Genomic DNA, 24,130 nt, shown 5'->3' with positions numbered 1-24,130 from the left:
CGGGGAGATGAAATATACTTATGTACCCTTTAAATTTATTTCATAATTCCGTTACACGTTTTATAGCTGCTTTTGTAAGTAATTGGAATTCAATATAAGGACTACCAAATAATATTTTCGAGAGCCTGAATTCTTACATAAAAAAAACATATCCTTCCGAGTCTTTTGGCAAGTACCTACCTACTTTATTGACTATTATCTGAAGTAAGGTTAGATTAGGCACATAGGTTATTTATAGATACTTTTTTTTTTTCGTGAGAAGGTAAATCCTTTTGATCTGGCACAAAAAGGAACAAAGGTTATATTTTCAGACTCTCACTGCCACCGACTGACAACAAAGCCATGGGAGGGTTTCCGCAACCACGATTCCACCAGAGGATGTCCGCTGAAGCAGACCCACCCAATACGTGCCCAGTTTCGGCATTCAGAAGCGTGTCGGAACAACAGGCCGATTCTGTATCTCAGTTGATACCAAATTAAGCATAGCCATTGTGCAAAAATGCCACCAAATAACCTAACCTGTTTAATACATATTTTGCATTTCGAAACCTATAAGTTTCCAACTGAGTTGATATCAACTCGGTAGTTGATATCAACTCAACTCGGTATGCAATTACGTGATGCATAATAGTGGTTTGGGCGTTATTTCATGGCAACTTTTCACATTGGGTAGCTAAATTTGTTGTCATCTGAGATACAGAATTGGCCTGCGCGCCATACAACTAACTCTAGGGCAGTTTAAGACAAATTATTTTCCAGGAGTTTTCTATTGGATACCTACTTTTAAGTAGCAGTTACTTTTAAAAAGTCCTCTAAAGATTTTTGTGCTTACTTAAAGGTGGTACTTACCAGTAAGTACACTTTATCGCATTTGCACACCAAGTAACACACAAAACAAGGACATAACACAATTTGTGCAATTGGAGGCCTAATCGCTAAAAAGCGACCGGTGTATTATGGGTTTAGCATTCATATCTAAAATATATGAAAATATGAACACAATACAAAGGGTTATCCCCTTTGCATTGTGTTCATATTTTAAGACGATTTATAAGACCAAAGTACAAGAGATGTACGGTATATGACTCCATCTCTAAAGCTTAATTTCTACTTAACGTCTGACGTTGCATACTTCAGCGTTTTTTAAATCAGTAGGTAACTGAAAAACGCTGAGGTAGCCTAGTAAGGGTGGGGTGCCGGTTGGCCCATATTATAAACCTAGATGCGGAAGCGGTATTAATCGATTGCACTGATAAAGCAACCTTGACTCAGGCCAGAAATGTGTAACCGACTTCACATCTAATTAATTAATTAGGTATCAGATTTTTTTACCAGAAGTTTTATGAGGCCTGTGTTCTTAGAGTAGATCAGAGTAGAGTTCATAATCGGTTATTCCGACTGCTTCAAATAATGGCAGTCCATAGGAAGTATCCCAAAGATCGCACTATATGGTGGTTAAAGCTTCGAATGGCCTTGTGCGTTTGGTTACCCCTCGTCCCCTCTGCACCTCTGTATAGTTGAGCTATTGAAGCACAAAATCAAAACTCAAAATTCATTTATTTATTTATTTATTTTATTTAAACTCTTTATTTGTACACCACTACACAGTTAGGAAAATAAAGGACGAATAGAGAGAAACACAAAAAACTGGAGTAGAATACAAAAGGCGGCCTTATCGCTTAAAAGCGATCTCTGCCAGGCAACCTTAGGATTAGGAGACAACAAGAGCGAGAACAAAAAGGTGGTGTAAAATTATTATAAACCTACATTCAAATAACTACATACGAATACATAAACAAAATATACACAAATGAAAACATTTACAACATTTACTCAAGTAGGCCTACTAAAAACCCTTTAGAAACGTCATTTTAAAGAGGTACTGCTTGAAGTGCCCACCCCAGTTACCTAATAATAAACCACGCAAAGTGAAAAAAACAAGCTTTTGTTATCCAATTCTACCAAAAATTTACTTTCTTTATTTAGAACTTCCAAGTCCTACGTCAGATACCCGGTTAAAGTCCAAGTGTTATATTGTGTTTTTCTGTCAAGAATTCTCATTGCCAGCATAAAACTACGCAATTGGCTGTTCACAATTCACGTTTTTTTTTTATTCCACTAAAAGTTAACATGGCAATGTCACCTGGTGGTAAATAATAGATAAGATGGTAGCGTTCTAACCTGTTAGGGCTCAACCCATAATCGGTTTCTACGCGACATCGCACCTGGATGCCAAATCGCTTAGCGGCATGTCTTTGTTGGTAGGATGGAAACCTCCAGGCTCCATGCCTTGAAAAGCACATTGATCAGTTATATTGAGCTCGAGTACGACCTTAATCTGTTTCTAAGCGGCATCTCACCGGAAAACCTAAATAGCTTGGCCGCACGTCTTAGTCGGTAGCATAGTAACTAGCCAACGCCGAAGCCTCCAGGGCCACAGGTATAACGTTATTTTGCATCAGCGCTCAATATGACTTCATAGTAGTGTAGTGGATCATACAAAATACAAGTTACAAACATAACATTAGAAACGAAGAGATCTGCAGGAAAACCAAAGTCACCGACATAGCCCAAACTATCAGCAAGTTAAATGACAATGTCATGCTTGTCGAAGGTGCGATAACCGTTGGATCAGGAAAGTTCTAGAGTGGAGACCAATGATCACAAACAAAGCAGCAGAGCAAGCGTAGTGTGGGACACCTTCAAGCACAATGAACCAACGACATAATGTGCAGGGGAGTGGGTGGATGAAAAGCTGAGGATAGAACCGAATGTCGTCAGTGACTTTAAGTAATGTTTACCTATCACGGTTCATGAGATACAGCCTGGTGACCGACGGGCAGACAGGCGGACGGACAGCGATGTTAGTAGCATCCTCGGCAAAAAAAAAACATGCAAATAATCGGTAGATTTGTAAATAACGAGAACCTCTGCTTTTGAAAACCGGTTAAAAAACCTCTTGGATCCTAATTTGTTTAAATATGGTATAAACTACCACTAATAAGTACCTACTGGACAAAGCGCAAAAAACGGCCAGATGGACGGACATAGGATCCCGTTTTACCCTTTTGGTGCGGAACCCTAAAAATTACTACAATAATACAATATTGTCCAAGGAACAAACAGTAGGGAAATTTTTGTGGACAGCAAACGCCGCGTCGCGTCGCAATGCAGTAATGCGAGCTGTTCTATGGCAATCGATTCACTCGTAGTCTTGCAAATGTATTCTTATTAAAACAGTACTTTTACCATCAATTTCAAAACTTACTACTGTTGTTTATTTTATTTGTAATAATCGACACGTCATACTGGAACGCTAAATCGCTTGGCTATATTTCGTTTTCGGTAGGGTGGTAACCAACCACTGCCGAAGCCTCTCCCGGGGAGGTAGCTATTCCCGCTATATTTATTACCGCTGCCAAGCAACATTGTTTTGTTCAGGTTTCGTGAATGGCGCGATTTACACCTACGCTTTAGGTTGATGGACACAGTGTCACTTTGAAGGGGGTGTTCTTTGCATACTCTAAGTATTGTTGTACTGCATTCGCTTCGCCAATTATTGCCTTAAAAAAAACTCATGATGTACTTATAAGAAAATTATCAAAAATGTAGCAAAAGAGTGACACGCTACCGCTTGTTATTGAAATTACATAGGCCGACGCGAAAAAAGTTTGCACTTCAATAACCTAGAGAACATAAAAAAAAGTAAGCAATAGCTAAATATGTCAAGAAAATTCGACGTGGCGTAAAAAATTTGTAGTGTTTATTTATTTATTAAGTAATATACCTACTGTTCAGTTTAGTTTTTAGATAAAAGATTAACATTATGTTAATGTTTTATCTAAAGATATTGAAATTTGCTGTGAATTTTGAATTGAGATGGTAAGTACACGTACCTTTCTTTATTTACTAGCGCGGTATTACCTATCAAGTTCGCATGCATCGGAGATCCAAAATTATTATTAAAATCGTTACCCTATACTCCGGGAGCTATTGCCGTGATACTCTCGACCGTAACAATAGGAAGATCTTCCTCCGAGAGGGTGATCGTGCTGCGGGACCGAGCTCTGAACATTCATCTTTGGAAGCTGTATATACTATAGTAAATTTTAGTGAACATTAGTTCGGTAACGTGGAGACCGCTACACTTCGTCCCAGTAAAGGGTATACAATACTTCTTGTTCATAGGAGAGAGGAATCTAGAGCTAAACACTTTAACAAAGTGTGGAGGGTATTCAGCTTCTCCTCCTTTAGTATTGTACTCCTCCATCCATTCCTTTGGTTATAAGGATGTTTTGACAGCCGAAACAGTGGGAGGGTTCGATTCCCACAACTGGAAAATGTTTGTGTGATGAACATGAAAGTTTTTCAGTGTCTGCGTATTAGTATATATTTATGTATATTATATTGATAAAAATATTCATCTTAGTACTCATATCACAAGGTATGCTTATTTTGCAACTAGATGGAGATGTGTGTATTGTCGTAGTATATTTACTTATTTATTTATAACTAGCGTAACCGGCCCGCCTCGCCGGGCTAGATTTTGCTTTATTTTATCTAAACAATAAACTTCATCATTAAATTTTTAATTTAAGTCAAATCATTTATTTCTCTCCGTACTCATCCTCTTCTATTCTCTTCTCGAGCGGGTGAAGATCATTATCTACACCCATGTACACCCAGCAATAGAACTCATCATAGTAAATAAAAGCTGTATTTGACAGTTTAACAGTTCAAAAATAGGAGTGCTCCGATCGTCACCAAACTTTACAGGATTAGTCGCGATTCAGGGAATCTCCGGATTGACCAATTCGGAGATTCCCTGAAAGTTTTATTGAAATCGGTCCAGCCGTTTCGGAGCCTATACGGAACATACCTACGCACTTTCTCTTTTATATATTTATAATATTTCTATGCTTCACCTGAATGTCAACAGTTTCCCTACTTCCTTCCTTAAAAGCTTTTTTAAAAGCTTTTTTCCCTATTCTTTAAAACTCGCGGCTTTACTCGATTAAATATAAAATTTTGTCAATCAATTACGGTTTGCTTTTCTAAAATGTAAGTATACCATCCCTCGGGAGCAGTAGCTTTTATTCTGGATGTCCTATTCTGTACCCCTAAGCACTTGTATGCAAAATTGCATGATGATTGAGTTGTCAAGGCTTAGAAGCGCTACGAACAAAGTAACTTTTTATTTACGGCCGACTGGCGCAGTGGGCAGCGACCCTACTTCTGAATCCAATGTCGTGGTTTTTATTCCCACAACTGGAAAATGTTTGTGTGATGAACATCAATGTTTTTCAGTTTCTGGGTGTTTATATGTATATTCTAAGTATTTATGTATATTATTCATAAAAATATTTATCAGTCATCTTAGTACCCATAACACAAGCTAACGCTTACTTTGGGGCTAGATGGCGATGTGTATTGCTTAGTACATTTATTTATTTATTTTAAACTGCAATAACACTAGTCTGTACAGACTACTAATTGAAAATTTGAGTGTCAAAGATAATAAAGGTTCTTTGCTTTCTACTGTTGAACAACATACAATCGAAATATTACTTCACCAGCTTTAGAGGTATATTATTAACTGTCTCTGAGACTTATCGGAGAAACCGATACGCTTATAAATATTGAGTAAAAAAACCACTGCCATAGTTTTTACTGAAAAAAAAACAGATACAGCCTCATCATATAATCAAGTGACTCCTGTCACGTATTTAATCTAAGGCGTCGCGTAGCGTAGGTACTTCGCACACTTGCCCGGGCACTTCTTTGAAAGGGATTTACTGATTGTGCCGAGACTTTCGCACGAGTGACCGCTATTCAATAAATAATAATAAACGCTAGAAAACGAAACACGTGGTTGTAGTAATATTGTAAACAATAACTTGTCAGTTGTAACTCTTACTCTAATTCTATGAAAAACTCATATATTTGTTTTAAATGAGATACCTATCCTATATTATAGGCGAAGAGTTGGTAAACACTACGTTTTGGCTATCTATCAAACATTCTTAAAAGTAACAACCTAATCACTGATATTATCAGGTTACTTCCTAAGCCGCAACTCAAAAACTTAAATCATGATTATCTGAAAACCATAAACATAAGTAAGTATATAAATTTGAACGTACCTAATCATAAAAAATTTAAAAGTTCAAAATGGTTATTATATTATCAATGTTTTTTTTTATTTATGTAGATAAACTATTTAGAGATAATTATTATTTCTGGACCCATCTCATCAAAGGTATCTTTGTTTTTAAAATAGTAAGTACGTTTGTTCAGTCTATGGTCTACCTTATTGACATCCCTGTCTCGATACTTGATTTTTCACGTTAGTTGGTTTGACAAGTTTATATATATATATATAATTATATTTTTCGCTTCAACGTATCCCCGTAATGGTTCACCTGCTCTTACAATACAACAATGTTGCTCTACAGTGTCTTTAAAATGGCTCTATATTCTGATTTTACATGCATTTGTGCTCGTAACCATCCTCGAATAAAGTGCTTACCTAAAGTGAAAATAAAATTATATTTGAAAAATGCGTCAACCATTTCTGCAATTTGGTACAATAACTTCACAGATTCGAAATTATTGGCAAATATTCATCAGTTTCTTTTCATCCTGTAGCATTTTTAGTGGATCCTATTCTATAGTTAACCGGTACGCGTACCTTTTACCTTCCTAATTAGCTGGTTAGGAAATATCTCCAACAGCATTGAAGATGCTGGAGTGTTTTTGCTGTTGCCTATGGGAGATGGATGTTTCGCGGTTAAGACTACGGTCTCCCGTTCGGACGAACTGTATTTGAGCCCAAGCACTTACCCCTAACTTTTTAGATTACATGCGTTCAGAGGAATAAAATATCACGGTGACAGAATACGTCGTGAGGAAACCTGCATACCTACCTGAGAGTTCTAGATAATGTTTAAAAGTCTTGCTAAAACTACCAATCCGTAATTTCTTAGCATAGTGGATTACGGCCTAAACCATTCTCTTTCTGAGAGGAAGGTTTCTTTTTTCGGTTCTGTGTGAAGTTTCTGGCATTCTCAGCAACTGCTGAGTATCTTGCCGGCCTCTTCTCGGTAGAATCTGCCTTCCGAACCGGTGGTAGAGACACTACTAACAGACAAACTTGACTTTTTAAAAGTGCTCATATTAGGCCTACTTGAAATAAATGAATTTTGAATTTAGTTGGCCACTAATGATTTTATAATGATGATAAGAAAGGAGGAAAACGGTGAGATAACCCTCATAATGATGAATAGTTCATCATTACCCACCATTACAGGCCCACTACGGCGTGGGACTCCTCTCATGATAAGAAGGGTTTTCGCAATAGTCCACAGTGCTGGCCAAGTACTGATCTGTAGACTTCACAGACCTTTGAAAACGTTCAGGAAAACTCTCATGCGTACAGGTTTCCTCACTATGTTATCCTTCAGGCACTTTCCTTAAAGCAGGAAAATTTTATTTGATTTCATTAATAACACATATTATTACGAAAAGTTTGAGGTGCATGCCGAGAAAACAACTCTGACCCTCCAAAAAGGAGACCGAAGCCCTAGGCTATCTCCGCTAGCGATGCATATATGTAGATTAGGCAAACAATATTTAAGATGTTTTTTGTATGGTTTCAGAGAGGTTAACCCAAGAATGAAACGCAATGAGTCCGTGAAGAGCGTCACAAGGTTCAGGAGCGACCACCAGCGGCCGGCGTTGGCGCTGAGCTTCCGCCAGAACTCGCTTACGATCGGCTCGCTCGCTCAACACTCCGCTTATCTTGCTCAGAAAGCCTACAAGGAGGAAGAAGCGTGAGTACTTTATTTCTAGAGCAGTAGTACCAGTGAGATTGAGATTCAACATAAACAAGCCCTAAGCCATAACAGCCCGATGCATATTTTTATGCATATGGAATGCATAAAAATATGCATTTTTGTGGGGACAAAAAAATATATTTTCTCTAACTTCCTCTTGCGCCGCCCCATGCAGCCTGCCGCTCCAGGCATCTCGGATAAATACGTCCATGAGTCCTCCTTTATATGCCGATTTGTGGTTGTTGACTAGCCTTTCGAAAAGGGTTACTATGCTGTTGGTGTTTTATAGTATTCATTATAGTTTATGTACCATTATATTCCTTTTAATAAATAGGTAAAACTTTTCATAAAAAAATATACGGTGGCAACCATGAAATCCTCTGTGTCCATATTATTTAGATTACTGAGACAACTAAATAAATATTAAGTTCCTAAATAATATTAAAACAATAAAATTACAGACACTTTAATTAGCACACACCTACACTTGTAACTGTGATGTCAAGTCACTACAATTGTTGCCCGTTTTATTTTAGATATATATTTACATTATTTTAAAGATGAAAACTGAATTAAACATTACCTGAAATAATGGTGATGTCTACACCCATTTCTAAATTATCGTCTGATCAACAAAAGTCGCAAGCCCAGAGATGTTTACAATTTAGACACACTACCTAACTTAAAGGAAATTCAGCTAATATCACTTGTTTTACATAAATAAATAAATAAATGAAATAAATATACCGTGTGTTTGCGTGTTAAAAATACCATCTTCAGACTTATTAGATTATTAGATTTTTTGAACTGGTATACTTACTAAACGAAGGTTCTCGGATCCTGTTGGCTTAAATCATTATTATTTCAAACATCAGGTTTAGGTATATGACATACCTGCCTACCTTGACATCGTCCTCTGACACTGTCTCACCTCTGTCTGATTATATTTTCAGAACAAGAACCTCAACAATATATAAAAAATAATGCTTTGAGCAATGGTGTTCATTAATAAGCCTACTGATTAGTGCTCCGATTTGATTCTGGTCGTCTCTAAAGGGGTGGGTACCTACTGTTGTTGTCAGAAGATGGTAGACCTCGATTAGAGCTTTATACTGCGTCACTGCGAAAAGTCGCATGGTAATACAGCAAGCTAAGGTCAGGACCGGTAGATAACTATCAAACTACCAAGTTACGTAACCCAAGAGCTATGGAAGCGAAGTGAACAAGTTGAGGGCTTCACAAACTCACGATAAAGATTAATGTTTTCATAACATTTGGAAGACTGCCAAGAGACAAATTTCTGATACATGATGTATTTTTCTCAAAGACTATTATCTAGTTAAGTAGTAGGTACATTCTATAACAATACCTAATCGTGATTTGTGACCCAATTAGGTATTCAATACTAATTAATCTCTTTTAGTCTCTCCTTTAAAAGTATATAAATCTTTACATAGCATAAAACAAAGTCTCTTTTGCAATTCGCAAAGGTTTTTTTAATGTAGTCTTCAGCCATAGATAGAGTCATGACAGAGGAAGGTGTATACCTATGCAGTAAACATTACATAGGTATTATAAGAGGTAAAAGCCAAGAAACTAACATATTTTTGGGAGCTTTCATTACAAACAAAGACTAAACCTTACGGGATAGATTAAAATAATTTTCTGCAAACTGTAAATACGTTCAGTGTAACCGTGCGAAGCCGGAGCGGGTCGTTAGTATGCATTCAATAAAACTCGAGTCATTGTAACTTTCTATTAATGAAGTAAAGACGAGTGCATTGGGGCTGGGGTGAAATCACATTTACCGACATCGATTCGCACGTGTGGCCAAACCCTCGCAAATGCGCAACATTTGGTCACACTTATACGCACCGTGGGTCAGGTATTTTTTGGCTACCGTATTATATTATCTATTTTACATAAATTGACTTGTAATTTGTAAACTAACAAACATATAATATTTGAGTCAGGTCTAAGAGTATTCAAAGAACTATGAACTACGAAGATGATGTCTGATGCTCATATTCCACTCCCAGAGATCCGACGCTAGCGACACAAAACCGTGGAATTCGGAACTCCCTACAAAAGACCTATGTTCAACAGTAGACCTTTAATGGTTGATATGATGATGATAATATATTGATATTATCAGAAAGAAGATAGATATAATAAATTGCAAGATCTTACTTGGCCGGCCGGAAGTAGGCTCTCGGAGACATACTTACCATGTTTAATGTTACCATCGTATTTGAAAAACTATATCAGCACTGCCTCCTGTGACCCATTTCAGATCGGCCAACTTAAATCGCGCGTAGTATTATGTAATATACAAATTATGATGCATGCATATGGATTAAGTTTAGAAGAAAGGTAGACTTAGTTAAATTATATACTTATTATAAATACATCTTGACACATGATTAACTGAAATATTAAATGATTTCTGCAGCAGCCCAAGGATATTTTTATAGCTTTTCCATTGGATATGAAATCTTCTAAACGGTACGAATTAGCCACGTTCAATTTTGCGCTTTCCATATCAATCACAGAATTAGTTACTGACACAAACATTCAGTAGTCATTCCATCGATATTGCTTTAAATTTAATGCTGTAATTACGATAAGATTTTATGTTATTACAGTGGGGACCCTAATAGCCAAGCGCCAGCTGTTTCTTGGTGTAAACTAGTGAGTATCTACCTAGTACTCGTATTCTTCACGGACACGATTGCTAAAATTTTGGTTCAAAAATGGTTCGTCACAGAATTAACCCATACATACCCATTATGTACATAGAACCCTCATTCAGCCATTATTGCATGCAGTGCATTGTGTCCATAAAAAGTGAAAACTAATCGCGCACGTCTCCCTGCAGAGATACTGTCTCCGCGGAATGTTGCTAGCTCACTAACTTTTTCCCATTTTCCCCAATTCGTGTCCAACATTTAGAATATTAGAAGTAAAATAATTACTGTCAACTATTGCTAAATCGAATGAAGTGACTAACCGCCTGTTCGACAAACTCTTCTAAAGTGGAAATCAAAAACACGACTGATTTGACGCTTCATTATCAGTCGTGTACACGCTTTCTGTACGTTCTTAATAGTTCTGTGTAGTTTTTAAACAATTTCGAAGCTGTCGTGCCTATCTAATGAAGGGCGTGGGATAATTAAATTATCTACCCGCTATTCGAGAGTCTGACGAAATGTTTATTTACGATTATTGTTTTTTTTATCACCACAGTTTCGTTTCGCAAAACCATGGGAGTTTGTACTACTATTCGCGGGCGTCATCTTCGCAACTCTAAGCGGCCTGTTTGTACCGGTTGGCGTTATCGTCTACGGAGAGTTCACATCGCTGCTGATAGACCGCACGGTTATGAACGGGACGTCTACACCTACCCTAACAATCGCGTGGTTCGGTGGTGGGAGGATTCTGTAAGTATCTTTTCATGTTGCTCGAAGCTTTTTGCTATAGATATGAGTATGTATAGATTCAAGTTTTTTGGAAGCAAAGTAGATTGCTTTGGTTTTTCAGTGTGAGAGAGAATGAGAGGATTGTATTTCGCACCAGTCGTCAGTCGCATGCAGGCTTACCATATCTCAGCATTTGTCCTGAGATTTCAGGATTTTTGGCCTCTTCTCAGGATACTCATGAAATTTCAGGATTTTTGGAATTTTAATAATAATTACTTTACTTAGCAGTTTTTTCTTTAATCCTTGATTTTTAAAATGCCTCACAAGTTAAAATTTCCAAATTATATTGAATTAAAAGTTTCTACGTTAGAATTTTGATAATATTATGACTTCATAAATTTTTGAGTAGGTACGCTTAAGATGAAATTCTGTAAAAAAATCTCCGGGTTTTTGATTTTGTCATCTGGTAATTTTTCGTCTGGTCACGCTATGATGAAGAATCTATATTACAGTAGACCATAATAATCTTTATGCACAGTACAAATGCGAGCCCCGAAGAGAACCGTCAGGCGTTGATTGAGGACTCCCAAGCTTTCGGCATCGGATGCACCATATTCTCTGTACTGCAGTTCATCGTGTCGGCCATCAGTGTGGACCTTTTCAACTATGCTGCTCTTAGACAGGTAAGAATCGCGAGGCTAATTTAATTCCCACCATATAAGCACCACGCAGAAAACTTAACTCGAACAATCTTGGATATTATTTGATATAACTGATATACACAATTGTTTGAGAATAATTAAAAAAAATATTTATCTTTTTAAAATATCCTGGGTACTTTATAAGCACCTTTTAAAAGTCTAACTCTGTCTATCAGTTGTTAGTCTACCACGAGTTCAGAAGGTAGGTTCTACTGAGAAGAAGTCAATAAGTTTCGCGCAACAGTTGTTCTAGCTAAATATCGAAATAAGCAAATTATTTATACATTGAGGAATGATAGCCGAGCAGCATGCGTGCAAGCTGAAAATGTTATAAGAAAACTTTGTCCAGTATATCTATTATGGATTTTTAGCACATTTTTATTTTATGCATCGTAAGATCTACAATAGCCTCAGAAACCATGGTGAAAAATATATACTCAATTAACTAACCTTCATTCATACTACTATTCGACCTAATAACTAACTTATAATATAAACCTAACACTAAGGCTCATTAGAAACTAGCCTTACTAGTCATTACTACCACCACATAAACTATAATAAGTAGGTCCCTACACAAGCTGACAAGGTTTGTGTTACAAATCATTCTTAATGAACCCGACACAATAAAACGCCGCTTTTATAACTCAACTTAACTTTTGTAACGATAATTCGAAACGTGGAACAAATAAATTATATTCTGCTTTTTTACAGATTGACAGAGTAAAAAAAAGGTTCTTAGAAGCCGTGCTACGTCAAGATATTACTTGGTATGACCTGAATACATCAATGAACTTCGCGACGAAAGTGTCAGAGTGAGTTTGCACTAAAATATTATATGACGAATAATTTAAAGATGCCATTTTTGATGCCATTTTTGAGGCTCTACCACGTACCAGCTCAATGCGTTGGATTCGGTGCTAAGCTATGACACCCGATGGAAAGCTCCGAAATAAGGAAAATCGTAAACTGCTCATCGGTATTCATTAACCATTCTACAATATTTCGAAAAATAGATCCTTTAGGTATCCTAAAGGTATGCATTCCTTTAGGTTCTATCATCGATTGTGGAAAGGTCACGGCAAATTCTTCGAAATTTTCTTGAATGTTGAATACCGATCAGCAGACGTTACAGTGCACTATAACGTAGTTTATATTCTTGTTTATCCGTTGTTTTTATATTCACCGCACATAATATCTCGTGAATATACCCTTCCAGATAATGAATATACCCTTCCAAATACACTTTTATTGTAAACCACGTTTACACGATTTATACAGCTAGGCGGAAATTAGGTTTATATGAAACAACTGAAAATTGTATCGTAAAATCCGGCTCGAAGGACGTTTTATAATGTTTTATTTCATCTTTGTTCTCAGTGACGTGGAGAAATACCGCGAAGGTATCGGCGAGAAGGTGCCAATGTTCATCTACCTGGTGATGTCGTTTGTGACTGCGGTCATTATATCGTTCGCATACGGCTGGGAACTGACACTTGTAATCCTGTCGTGTGCACCAATCATTATAGCTACTACTGCTATCGTTGCTAAGGTTAGGTTATTTATTATTATAGCCTTATTAATCATTAAAAGATTGATAAACAAAAGTAATCTATATACTTACAAAAATAAAACTAAATCAAATCAAAAACGTCTTCGAAACAACCCAAGTATTTTTGAATTAACGTGCGGAAAAATAAGGAAACTATATTACAGAAGCCATTTAAAACGTTCATTTTTCAGCATCATCGTCACCATGCGTACAACGTTGTTTAATCTCAACTCGCAATGAATTCACCATTGTCACGGCCGAGGCGTGGACTTTAAGCCCTCCTAAAACTACAAAATAACGTCTCTGAAATCTTTCAGGTACAATCATCACTGACGACTCAAGAGCTGAAAGCTTACAGCATTGCTGGCGTTGTTGCCGAAGAAGTACTGTCGTCGATACGTACGGTTGTCGCCTTTGGGGGTGAAGAAAAGGAGATACAAAGGTGATACGAAAGTTTCCTGGGCACCACACTTCAATATCCAGCAGGCTTTTAGAAAAGTAATAATGTAGTAATTGATTAGATACGGATTGTGGGCCAAAAATGTTAAATAGTGAAAAATATTGTAAATCTACAAAGTAATCATACAATTATATGCAAACAACCGTAGATTACCATAACGTATAAAAAATTGTAAGACGGTAATCGATACATTGTGTTAGGTTATATATAAAAACTAGCTGTTACCCGCGACTTCGTCTGCGTTTGATTTTGTTTTTATCGTATTCAGTATCGCTAAGCCTTAAATGAGTACATGAGACTGTCAATTAATTATAGACAAATAATTTGCAATAAAATAAAATTGCGACTATAATGAAATATCTAAGCTATCCTATCTCTTAAGTTGGACCAGACTGCGCACGGTGTGCCAATTTAATTTAAAATCGGTTAAGTAGTTTAGGAGTCCATCGCGGACAAACATCGTGACAGGAGATTTATATATATTAAGATTAAATCAAGAAGTTAACATTATTGCCCCCATTAACCAATGTATCATTTACAGATACCAAAAACGCTTAGATCCAGCAAAGAAGATGGGCATACGGAAGGGAGTATACTCGGGAATCGGCAGTGGGGTAATGTGGCTTATCATCTACGCAACTTACGCGCTGGCCTTCTGGTATGGTGTAGGCTTGATCTTGGATAGCAGACATGAGGAAGAACCGGTGTACACGCCTGCTGTGCTGATGATTGTAAGCGATAGATATTTTTTTTAGTGCTGCTTTCTCCTTTTAACCACAGAAAGCCCTCAGTGCTAGCAACCTGTGGTTGTTTTCGTGCATTATCAAGCACGTGAATGGGTCTCAAGCAATAATTTATTCTTGAGTGTTGGCCGTCTAACTTTCTTAAGCAACCAAGACAAAAAAGGCAAAACACACAATGTTTGAAACTTAACCACTGCCAAGTGTTTTCGCTCTCCCTACAGTCTCATACTACCTCATTACTGACTATGGTTATAACTACTCAAAGTAATCTCGCTATGTGTAATATTCCTCCATGGGGTACTGTCTGTCCCTGGCTATTTTTATTGCATTGTAAAAGAAACGAACACGGGTTTGCCTTAGTTCATCAGATAACCGGGTTAGAGATCGGTCTCGTAGTCGTTTGCCTTCTACATTTCTAACTGTTGATAGAAAAATTATAAAAATAGATGAATTAAATGTTCTAAGTCGATCATAGTCTACTAGGTATATTAAAAGTATCTATTAACAGTTTTAAATAGAATTGGACAAATTTTAAACAAATTATTCCCAGGTATTCTTCAGTGTCCTGCAAGGTGCCCAGAATGTAGGTCTCACGGCCCCACATCTGGAAGCCATGGCCAGCGCTCGAGCGTCAGCTGGTGCGATATTTGCAGTGATTGATAGAAAACCCGCTATTGACAGTCTCTCGGAGGAAGGTAGCAAACCTACATTAGACGGCAACATGGAGTTAAGGAATGTTTACTTCAGATATCCAGCAAGACCAGATGTCCAGGTAACTTCTTTACCGAATAAAATTTCACCGATACAGATGAATGAATGAATGAATGAATACACTTTTAATGTACACCACAGGAAAAAAGTTAGGGAAATAAAAAATAATATAGCAAGATAAATAGACTATTGATTTTTAAATGTATACAGTATGTAATAAGGATCGCAGTAAAATAATTTTTCCTCGAGATCTAGAGATAAAGATTCCATCCTGCGATACCAATTTCTACTGTTGTACCTAACTTAAAACATGCATACTTTTTTAACACAAATTGCTCAGCTAAGTAATCTCCTAAAGATTATCTTTATTCTTAATACTTTCTTTTCTGTTTCTCTAACAAGGTGTTCTTAAACTTCTTACATGGCAATTTCTTACATCATATTAGAACTGAACCCACATTATATTTTTAGTCACATCAATCATATTATTCCACTATTGTGACAATTTAGTTACAACAATATCGCGGATATTTGATCAACATTGTAAATATCTTCCAAACAGGTCCTTAATGGGCTATCTCTGGAGATACGCCGCAATGAGACAATAGCACTAGTAGGGGCCAGTGGAAGCGGTAAATCCACAGTGCTACAACTACTTCAGAGGATGTATGACCCAGACGTGGGGTCAGTGATCGCTTCAGGGAATGACCTAAGAGATATCAATGTGCATCACTTTAGGAATCACGTTGCTGTAGTTGGACAGGAGCCAGTGTTGTTCGCTGGGACAATTAAGGAGAATATTCGGTAAGTTTAAAACTTATGTACAGCTTTGATAAAAAGTATATTGTATAAAAGTAAAGCATTTGTGAAGTTACGCTTGGATTAACTTGGATTTTTGGATACACGACTCAAAACACTCAAGATACCATTGTATCTTGGGTGAAAGCTTTATAAAATAGCTCAAAATAAATTATTATTTGTTTCAGAATGAGTAATCCACAATGCACGGATGAGGAAATAATTATGGCGTCAAAACAAGCGTACTGCCACAGCTTTATAAAGCATCTGCCAAATGTAAGATCTATCTCCTTACCTTTAATTATGATTTACTATTCTACCAGTAAAGCCTTATTATTAAGTGCACTACAATAAACTACCAGCCTGCTATGATCGTGGTCATAACATTGAGTCTCTGAATTGGTTTCTTTCTAAACCAGGGTTATGACACATTAATAGGCGAGAGAGGTGCCCAATTATCAGGAGGACAGAAACAACGTATTGCAATCGCTCGTGCCTTAGTAAGGAAACCAAAGATTCTCATCCTGGATGAAGCCACTTCAGCACTGGACTCACAAAGTGAAGCCAAGGTACAGAGGGCTCTTGATGCTGCCGCTGCTGGAAGGACCACCATTATGGTGAGCCACAGGTATCTATGGTGCAAGGGGGTAATGTTACACATGGCGTATGTCCCCTATAATAATAGACTTCCCCCTGAAAAGTTGAAGTGTCATGCCATTCGATGGCTGCATCCAAAACCGCAATAAGGTTGTACAAAAACAGGTACATATAGCAAATCTAGTGAAATGAATAAGTAACTGGTTGTGTCAATAACTTAAAGTTAATCCATAATATCGAAGACGTTTTATTTTGTGTGGATTCCATGTTACCATGGATAAAAGTTACAAATTCAATCGCGATTCTTATTGATAGAGTTATAATGCCAAAAAGTAGTTTCTTCGTTAAAATTAAATTTTACTTTACTTTAATAGATTAGCAACTGTGCTTAATGCAAACCGAATTGTATTCATTGAGAAAGGTGAAGTCGTAGAAGATGGTACTCACGAAGAACTGATGGTCCTCCGAGGACGCTACTACCAACTAGTACTTGAGAATGAACCCAGCATCGCACCTGATGCTAGTACCCCAGAAAGTTCTAAAAAACGTAAGAATATTGAGAACTTGATGTTTTGTAGCTTAAACAATCACACTCATTCTATGCGTAACTGATGCCTTCTTGAGGTGAATTGATGATTGGTGAATTGCCAATTGAAAGCTTTTCTCTGATATAAATATCCCTTTTCAAGTAAATACACGTACTTTATATTTATCTGTAAAATATGCAATTGATTTAAATATGATACGAGAACGCATGCTTTGAGACGTTGTCTTGAAAGCACCTTCTTAATTGCTTAACATAATTACGCAAATTGAATAGTTTATGGCTTCCAAAAAATAATTAATTCACGCTTTCTATCATGGACCATCTGCATGCAATGTTTTATGCCAAATTTCTTTCAGGTAGGCATTTTCTACTTAGGACTAATAAGTTAAATATTAAAAATCCACAGCTAACTCTAATTCAACTACAGATGCTAGGATACGAAGACCGAAATTAGAAAAACTGGTCTCGCTTGATTCAATGACGAGTGTCGATATAGATGAAGATTCAGGCTCCGAAGATGAGGTAGAACCGGATCAGAAGGAGGTGAAGGAATATGAACCGACGACTTGGGAAATTATGAAACTGTGTGAACCCGAGAAATATCTAATGACCATAGGAATTATTGCTGCGATTGCTGTTGGGTCGTCCTTTCCATGTTTTGCCATCCTTTTCGGAGAGACTTATGGTGTAAGTACTACAATAATTCTTAACGATACGGAACGTTTCATTGCTTCGGTTTCTCACAAACAGTTTGTTTTTTGGGATAAAAATTAGCCTATGCTACTTACGGTCCTTTCAACTAACTAGTCGATTGGATTGGTAGTTAGGGAGTAATGTGGGGACAAACAAACAAACGCGCTTTCGTATGGATAATATTAGTAACTTAGGACTTTAATAAGCGTGAGGGAAAAAAAATTGTGATTAAAATTTAAAAAATGTCAAATGATGATTCTACTTGATATTACCTTCATTATGTATCTTAGAATAATTTCTGATAACAGTTGCTCGTTGTTTTACAGCTATTGGAAAGTAAAGATGAAGACTACGTACGTGGTGGTACCAATTGGATCGCAGTGCTCTTTCTATTGGTTGGCGTGTACACTGGCTTCGGTATTTTCTTCCAAATATATATATTCAATTTGACTGGCGTAAGGCTAACTGCAAGGCTCAGGTATATTTTATTTTATTTTTATTAGCCTGGCACTTTGCATGCCGTACCTACCTGGCAAAAACTATATTCTGTGTGACTTACTTTATAAAAACTTTTTTGTACTCGTTATTTATTTTTTATCCTTATGGCCACTCCCTTTCGAGGGTACCGAGTTCAATCCCCGGTACGCGCCTCTTTTGGAGTCATGTGCTTTTTAAAGCTAAAAAATATCACTTGCTTGCTTGTTAGGGAAAACATCGCGAGGAAACCTGCATGCCTAAGAGTGCTTCTTAATATTCTCAAAAGCTTTTTGGGGTGTACAAATTCGCTCTTGGTCAGCGTGGTGAACTAAGCTCTTCGCATTCTGACCCGTGCCCTTTATTTGTCGGCCATGGTTTGATTGATTTAAGATTGATTAATTTAAAATTTTATTGAATTTAACTAGACACACAACGTAGAGCGGTGCTAGCGCATTGGGTATGAGCTCGATTTCACTTTCGGGCGGCCGAGGTCGAATTGTCGAAGCACGCACCTCTAACTTTTCCAAGTTATGTCCGTTTTAAGTAATTAAAATATCACTTGCTTCAACGGTGAAGGAAAACATCGTGAGGAAACCTGCATGCCTGCATGTTCCTCATAATGTTCTCAAAGGTGTGTGGAGTTTTCCAATCCGCACTGGGCCAGCGTGGTGGATTACGGCCTTAACCCCTTCTCATTGTGGGAGGAGACCCGTGCTCTGTAGTGGGCCGGTGATGGGTTGATGGGATGATGGATGTGATGAACTAGACACATCTCATTGCAGAGTTAAATGGACTTCAAATATGACAATGTTTACGTACAGGGTAGCTGCTTTTAAAACAATGCTGGCGCAGGAGATGGGATGGTTTGACCACCCTCTTAACGGCATCGGAGCTCTGTGCGCCCGCCTTGCTGCCGACGCTGCAGCTGTGCAGGGGGTGCGTATTGACTTGAATCATTTAACACAGTAACTTATAACTTATATAGTTGATATACTTACTAACAAAAGCATGGAAATATGACGCAATTTTTTATTGTACATAATCACTAAGTTTACAGGTCCTAAAGTAGAGGTATTCTTATTATATAAAGCCCTACTTTTAGACCTGTCCGTTTAGTTTAGCTTAGAGACTTCTATACAATAGATTTGGCACCAATATATCAACCATAGTTGTGTCAAAAATGAAAATTCCAATAAAATTCCAAAGGTATCCAAATATAAGACAATGCAATCGTTATGCAGTTAAAATTTCTATATCATACAGAATCTGGGACCTGGCTATTACCGATAGTCATATATTAGCATAGTAAATCTGAATGTAAAAATGCAAATTGTTCCAGGCAACTGGCACGAGGATCGGTGCGCTGATGCAAGCGGCCGCCACAATCTCCATTGGTATCCTAGTATCAATGTACTTCACGTGGCGCATGACTCTCGTCTCCCTCGTTTCGGTACCGATGGTGATAATAGCCGTGGTGCTCGAGGGCCGAATACTGGCTGAGGGTATTGCGACGATCAGAGAAGCTTCTAACAAAGCGACAACCATAGCGACAGAAGCGATCACCAATATTAGGACCGTGTCTGCTTTTTGTGAGTCATATCCACATTATTAATTCATTTTTTACGAAACAACTTTGATATACATGATTTTATCGAAACTTTAACCGTTTACGCAGCGCACGCGGCGGAAGTCTTCAAAAGTTAAATAAAGCCCCAATTTTGAAACTTTCTTCATCGGTGCTATGCTCCTATTGATGTTAGCGTGATGATATTTAGCCTTCCTCGATAAACGGGCTATCCAATACTAGAAGATTTTTTCAAATCGGACCAGTAGTTCCTGATCAACGCGTTCAAGTTAACATACAAACCAACAAACTCTTCCACTTTATATATTAGTATAAGATATGCTTCAGTTTTTAATAGAAACGGGGAATTTTTCATACTGAATTAAAACTGAGTTGAACAGCTTGAATTCACTGTTTAAACTAACTATTTTTATTTTTATTTTTTCTAACCTAACCTAAGTCTCTACCATAAAGGGTAGTCTGGAGAAGATCGCTTAAAGCGATAAGACCGCCTTTGCGCATCATATATATATATATTTATTGTTTTGTTATTTCTTGTTTTCGCTTTTAATTTGTGCAATAAAGACTTTATCTATCTATCTATTTTAGGAAAAGTATGCCGGTTAAAAACTCTTCATGCTCATATCCATGCTGGATCATGGATGATGATGGATGGAGTAATATTATTGCGTTTGTTTTCTACTTTATAGGTGGCGAAAAGAGCATACTCGCTCGTTACAATACGGCAGGGATAAACGCACGATTAGCGGCTAGAAAGAGTTTACGTTGGCGAGGTTGCGTGTTTGCTTTCGGGCAAACTGCTCCCGTAGCTGGCTACGCGCTGTCTCTATGGTATGGTGGTATTCTTGTGGCAAATCGGGAGGTGCCTTACAAAGATGTTATAAAGTAAGTTGTTTATAGTTTTTTTTTAATTTCTTCCAGCTGTTTTATGAACCTTTGCGTGCCCTCAGGTCCAAGGACATTCAATTGTTATTCATTCTACTCATTTGATCTTTTAGTAACAAAAACATTTTACATATAGATATAAAATCAGACGAAGCTTACTTCATTAATCGCAGATCTTTCGCTGCCCATTGTGTTGCTTTTATTCACCCTTTTCTACGATTTAATTGCTCGCTGCTACTTTTTGTTTTTATCTTACGATTTAGGTTTTTTTTTAAATTATATGAAAATGAAGAAAATCTAGAAAAAACAAAAGTGTTTATTTCTCGTAACAAAAAATAGGAAGAGCTAGAAGTCATCAAAATGTTTATGATAAAATATCAGATTGCGGTCTGCAAGCTTTCTTTTTTATAGCACAATTCCTTAATAACTTGATAGAGTTTTTAGTTAATTTGACCTGAGATTTGCATATAGACTAGAAAAAGTCGCATTAACGTGATTATACGCCTTCTTATAAATTCCAGAGTCTCAGAAGCGCTTATATTCGGCGCTTGGATGATGGGACAAGCTTTAGCGTTCGCACCTAACTTTGGCGCAGCTGTGTTAGCGGCGGGTCGTGTCATGACGCTCCTCGAGAGGAAACCACTCGTTGAAAGTACACACGCTCCTTCCGTATCTGAGAACTATGTGAGTTAAAGTCGAGATTTTTTAAATTACGCAATCCCCGCCAAAAGCCAAATTAAAATTATGTATAGATTTACAGGTATTATAGGTATGTGAATGCGTACACATATGTGTGAGTTCTGTAGATATTATCTGAAGAAAAAATAATGAGGAAACCTGCATGCCTAAGAGTTCTCTATAATGTTCTAAAAAGTGGGTTCTCTCATTCTGGGAGGAGACCTGCTAGATTTTTTTTTACCTTTCTAATTGTGTGGAAACCTACATTGTTATACGTAGCGTCTTCAAGGTTTTTTTTTTTACTCCCTTAGGTCGCAGATGGTAAGATCCAATACAAAAACATAAAGTTCCGTTATCCAACGCGTCGCGAAGTTCAAGTGTTGCGTGGACTTTCACTGGCGATTCCCAAAGGAAAACGCGTAGCACTCGTTGGACCTAGTGGCTGCGGAAAATCCACTCTCATACAACTTCTACAGAGGCTGTACGATCCCGACGACGGTAATGTGGTACGTATCAAAATAATTAGTACAGTAATGAAAATCTCCGGCTTACAATATATACATATATATTACTTTGATTTGATATGCATATTGAAGAAGTTGTGAAAAATATGTAATCCGCCATTTTGTGACGGCAGCCATCTTGGACCGATTTTAATAACATCTAGCTAAGGACACTCCCGACTAAATCATTTTACAAACATAAAAACAAAATCGAAATCGGTTAATTCGTTTAGGAGTTACAATGCAACAAACGTCCAGGCGAGATTGCAGTCAGGGGATACTTGTGGTGGAATATAATAACAGTAACAAATTCACGTCCATAGTCACAACGCTTCACAACGTTCACAACGGTCGCTTGGCATACCCTAATCGAAATCTAAGTTTATTCCACTTTTTTTTATTTTTCTACAAACCTGTATGTACCTCCGTACCTGGAGTATGGAAGTTATATTAAGCCCATACCCAATGGCGTGCATAGAGGGTATGCACAGGGTATGCAGATGAAATAAAATGAAGACAATCTCCAGAGCTATAAAAACTTAAGGGTACACTTCTTATTACTCTATCAATGCCTATCCTTAAGTTTTTTATCACTGGCACTTGATTTTTTTTTCATTTTATATCATCTTCCCGCTTGGTGCATACCCTGTGCATACCCTTTATGCATGCCACTGCCCTGTGCATACCCTACATGCAAGCAACCGCCCGTGCCCCTTATCATTGGATATAAGCAGGCGTTACTTTGCGGAATTCCATGATTCCGCAAAAGGCAGGAGAATCTGTATTATTTATTATGTTACAGTATTTGGACGATCACAGCATAGTGGGCGACATGCGACTATCAACCCTCCGTCGGAACTTAGGTATCGTGTCTCAAGAGCCAGTACTTTTTGATCGCACCATCGCTGAGAATATCGCGTACGGTGACAACACGCGTGACGTGCCTATCGAAGAGATCGTTAAAGCTGCAAAGGCTGCTAATGTTCATACGTTTATCGCCGCATTACCTGAAGTGAGTTGAATGATCTTTATAAAGTTTTAAGTGAAATTACTAGCCAACGAAAAAAACATAGGAGGCCCTTTCTAACGAGGTGTCATTCTACAAGGGTACCAATACATTTAGATGCGCACGCACTATCAATTGAATCTCGAGATACATGATTAGTTTTACTCTATATTAACTGTGACATACATGTATTTATGTAAAGTAATTATGTAAAGATCTAATATGTTAAATGGCTTTAATTTAGTTTTGCCTACATTAAATCTTCCAACTAAACTATCTATGACTTAGTCTAAAAAATTGTCTGCAGCAGAATAACCAGGATTCAGGCCTAGTTATAGTCATACGATGTCATTCCGTAAATAAAAAATAAAGTTTTTTTGTTATATCAAAAATAAGGCTTACAACACGCGTATCGGTGCACGCGCGTCCCAACTGTCCGGCGGACAAAAACAGCGGATTGCCATCGCCCGTGCGCTTGTGCGCAACCCACGCGTGTTGCTGCTCGATGAAGCTACATCTGCGTTGGACACTCACAGCGAAAGGGTAATATGAAAGCTAGTTATTAATAATAATAATAATCTTTATTTGCAAGAAACATTGTAAAATGATGGTACAATATCGTTTACTAGACGTAATAGGTTTCGTCAAATGACATGCAATATTAATAGGTGGATAAACTAAGAACAATGAATAATGAATAGATAAATTTCGATAAACATTTGAGTATGACAAACTAATGTCATATTATTTACTAATTATGTATTTGGTTAGGTACATACTACTTAAGATTAGCTTAGTTTATTTTGTTTATAAACAGTAGGAAAATATGGCAGATTATCAAATAATAACAAATTCTTTTTTCTTTGTAAATAATAATTTATTATGTTAATAACATGCTGATATTTTGTATTACTTTCAGTTTGAAATACAATCTCAGCCA

The 24,130-nt window shown here is 37.3% G+C and overlaps 1 protein-coding gene across 5 annotated transcripts in view; it reads left to right on the top strand.

The window, feature by feature from the left end:
- Positions 1-24,130, top strand: part of LOC120624932 (multidrug resistance protein homolog 49-like) — a 37,016-nt gene that overhangs the window by 8,083 nt on the left and 4,803 nt on the right. For 2 of the 5 annotated variants that reach the window (XM_039891759.1, XM_039891761.1), the window contains exons 2-23: positions 7,659-7,832; positions 10,481-10,526; positions 11,082-11,275; positions 11,793-11,937; positions 12,670-12,770; positions 13,336-13,507; positions 13,825-13,949; positions 14,509-14,698; positions 15,261-15,482; positions 15,984-16,225; positions 16,408-16,495; positions 16,639-16,847; positions 17,191-17,363; positions 17,770-18,050; positions 18,383-18,534; positions 19,355-19,469; positions 19,873-20,122; positions 20,808-21,003; positions 21,525-21,687; positions 21,993-22,187; positions 22,987-23,196; positions 23,587-23,733. In XM_039891759.1, coding sequence (XP_039747693.1) covers positions 7,675-7,832; positions 10,481-10,526; positions 11,082-11,275; positions 11,793-11,937; positions 12,670-12,770; positions 13,336-13,507; positions 13,825-13,949; positions 14,509-14,698; positions 15,261-15,482; positions 15,984-16,225; positions 16,408-16,495; positions 16,639-16,847; positions 17,191-17,363; positions 17,770-18,050; positions 18,383-18,534; positions 19,355-19,469; positions 19,873-20,122; positions 20,808-21,003; positions 21,525-21,687; positions 21,993-22,187; positions 22,987-23,196; positions 23,587-23,733 — 3,774 coding nt within the window. In that variant the 5' untranslated portion in view covers positions 7,659-7,674. Of the gene's footprint in view, positions 1-3,818; positions 3,883-6,517; positions 6,682-7,658; positions 7,833-10,480; positions 10,527-11,081; positions 11,276-11,792; positions 11,938-12,669; positions 12,771-13,335; positions 13,508-13,824; positions 13,950-14,508; positions 14,699-15,260; positions 15,483-15,983; positions 16,226-16,407; positions 16,496-16,638; positions 16,848-17,190; positions 17,364-17,769; positions 18,051-18,382; positions 18,535-19,354; positions 19,470-19,872; positions 20,123-20,807; positions 21,004-21,524; positions 21,688-21,992; positions 22,188-22,986; positions 23,197-23,586; positions 23,734-24,130 lie in introns of those variants that run through there. The other 3 variants (XM_039891760.1, XM_039891758.1, XM_039891757.1) reach the window with 3 other exon arrangements.

The sequence above is a fragment of the Pararge aegeria genome, chromosome 7, assembly GCF_905163445.1.
Source record: "Pararge aegeria chromosome 7, ilParAegt1.1, whole genome shotgun sequence".
In the NCBI taxonomy this organism is placed as follows: domain Eukaryota; kingdom Metazoa; phylum Arthropoda; class Insecta; order Lepidoptera; family Nymphalidae; genus Pararge; species Pararge aegeria.
The sequence above is the reverse complement of the archived record's forward strand: the minus strand, read 5'-3'. Positions and strand labels throughout refer to the sequence as shown.